Source organism: Protobothrops mucrosquamatus, unplaced genomic scaffold, assembly GCF_001527695.2.
Source record: "Protobothrops mucrosquamatus isolate PMUCROS unplaced genomic scaffold, P.Mucros_1.0 scaffold873, whole genome shotgun sequence".
Lineage (NCBI taxonomy): Eukaryota > Metazoa > Chordata > Lepidosauria > Squamata > Viperidae > Protobothrops > Protobothrops mucrosquamatus.
Genome location: NW_015387127.1, coordinates 172066 through 174036, shown reverse-complemented (window position 1 = coordinate 174036; position 1971 = coordinate 172066). Strand labels below are relative to the sequence as shown.

Below are 1971 nucleotides of genomic sequence, written 5' to 3'. Positions count from 1 at the left end.
CAGCGATGGTGCTTGCTAAGAACTTGGTTGCACATAATAATATTTTATTCAGGAAAGCCACATAATACTGAACAGTTCATAATCTTGGAAAAAGTAGAAGGAAGGAGAAAAGATGAGGATAACCAGCAACAAGCTGGAGGCAGTTACAGTGATGATGGAGGCACCTTTGGAAGACTTGAAGCATCAAGTCAGGGACAGATCTTCCTGGAGAAGATCTATCTTTGTGGTCACCAGCAGCGGACAACCAATTTGGCAGCTCATAACCAATCAAGTTGGAATGAAGAGTCTTGCCATAATCATTTCTGCTTCCCTTAAAGGATTCCTTCCTTCATTGTGTGAACTTTTAGATTACTTTCAGTATCAAAGTAGTCTGATGCATTTTGTCGTGAGCACGTGGCAGTGGTTTTCTGAAATATTTTAATTTGTTCTTGTTTTATTAAGTAGTCTTTCCCCCCCCACTCATAGTAACGAGTTTCACACTCATATTGATAAATCTCAGGAATCCACTTCACAGAATAGTTGTGACTTGTAACCAGGAGACAGAGTAGGTCCCACAGGGACTCCATGCAGCAGATTTTTCAGCTCAAATGATCGGATTTTCTCCTTGTCTGCAAAATATCCGCTACGAAATGCTTGTGAATGAGCCAAACGAAAAAGTCAGCTTTCTGCGGCATACGATTCTGCCCCTAAAAGAAACTGCCTCTGTCCCATGACACGGAAATGAAGCCAAGGGGGTGACAGTCTCTAGGCCTTTGACACGATGCCACTTGGCAGAGCAGATCTCCTGCAGGTAAATTAACTAGGTTTGTTCCTTTCATTTATTGATTCAATTTCTCATAGCTGTCCAAATTGGCCAAGAGAGTCCTAGGCGGATTACAATTCTGAAATTATAAAACAAAACAATTAAAAAACATGACATTTTTTTAAAAAAAACCAACAGTAACAGTAGCACTGAATGGTTTTTGTGAAGTGCTGTGCATGTTCAACATCTAACTCTGCCCTCAGCCTTGATAAAACCACGGCTGAATTTAAACAGGCCTCTTGGGAGCAAGTCATTCAAAGCTATCCAAATCAGCTACACTACAATTCTCTCTCCCCCCCCCCCCGAATTATCCCTAGATACAGGTAGTCCTTGACTTAAAACAGTTCATTTAGTGACTGTTCCAAGTTACAACGGCACTGAAAAAAGCGACTTACGGCCACTTTTCACACTGCAGTATCCCCATGATACATTTGTAATGCTTTGATGTGATAAGGAAGTGGTGTTTTTGCAAAATATCTCTGCAGTCCTTTAATGTGAAATTCATCCTGTGGCCGAGGGGTCCCCACTCCCCGGGCCGTGGACTGGCCAGAATCCAGGCCACGCAAACAAGTGTAGCCCCATCTGTGGGATGCAGGCAGCACGTGAAAACACGCCTCTCCACAGAATCAGTCCCTGGTGCCCCAAAGGTTGGGGGCCGCTGCTGTAGTGTAGGCCACCCAGAGTCACTTCTTGAGAGATGGGCAGCCATATAAATGTGATCAACCAACCAACTGAGTGTTTTGTTCCACCCAGGGCATCCTCTTGGTGTATGACATCACCAATCGCTGGTCTTTTGATGGCATAGACCGATGGATCAAGGAAATTGATGAGGTAAGCAGGGGCTGCCATTACGACCCGGGGCTTTTGAATACTTTTAAATGCAGTAAAGCTGACCTTTGGTACGTTCACGCTGTTCCGTGTTGAGGTCAGCAACTTATGCCAAGTGTTAAAAAAAAAGGAGTAAGAAACAAGAGAGCTAAGGAAAGGAAAGGCATGGGAGAAGTAAAAACGAAAAGCGAAACCGGTGGATGCCTGCCCCATTAACTGTATCCATATGTTCTTGCAGTTGCAAATGATGACCCCAAAGGTGCTTTCCAAAAGGCGACTGGACTCTTTCTTTCTTTCTTTCTTTCTTTCTTTCTTTCTTTCTTTCTTTCTTTCTTTCTTTC

At 43.5% G+C, this 1971-nt stretch overlaps 1 protein-coding gene across 2 annotated transcripts in view; it reads left to right on the top strand.

The window, feature by feature from the left end:
• RAB40C (RAB40C, member RAS oncogene family) overlaps positions 1-1971 on the top strand; it is a 47297-nt gene that overhangs the window by 40966 nt on the left and 4360 nt on the right. For both annotated transcript variants that reach the window (XM_015819194.2, XM_015819196.1), the window contains exon 4: positions 1556-1633. In XM_015819194.2, the coding sequence (XP_015674680.2) occupies positions 1556-1633 (78 nt within the window). The remainder of the gene's footprint in view (positions 1-1555; positions 1634-1971) is intronic.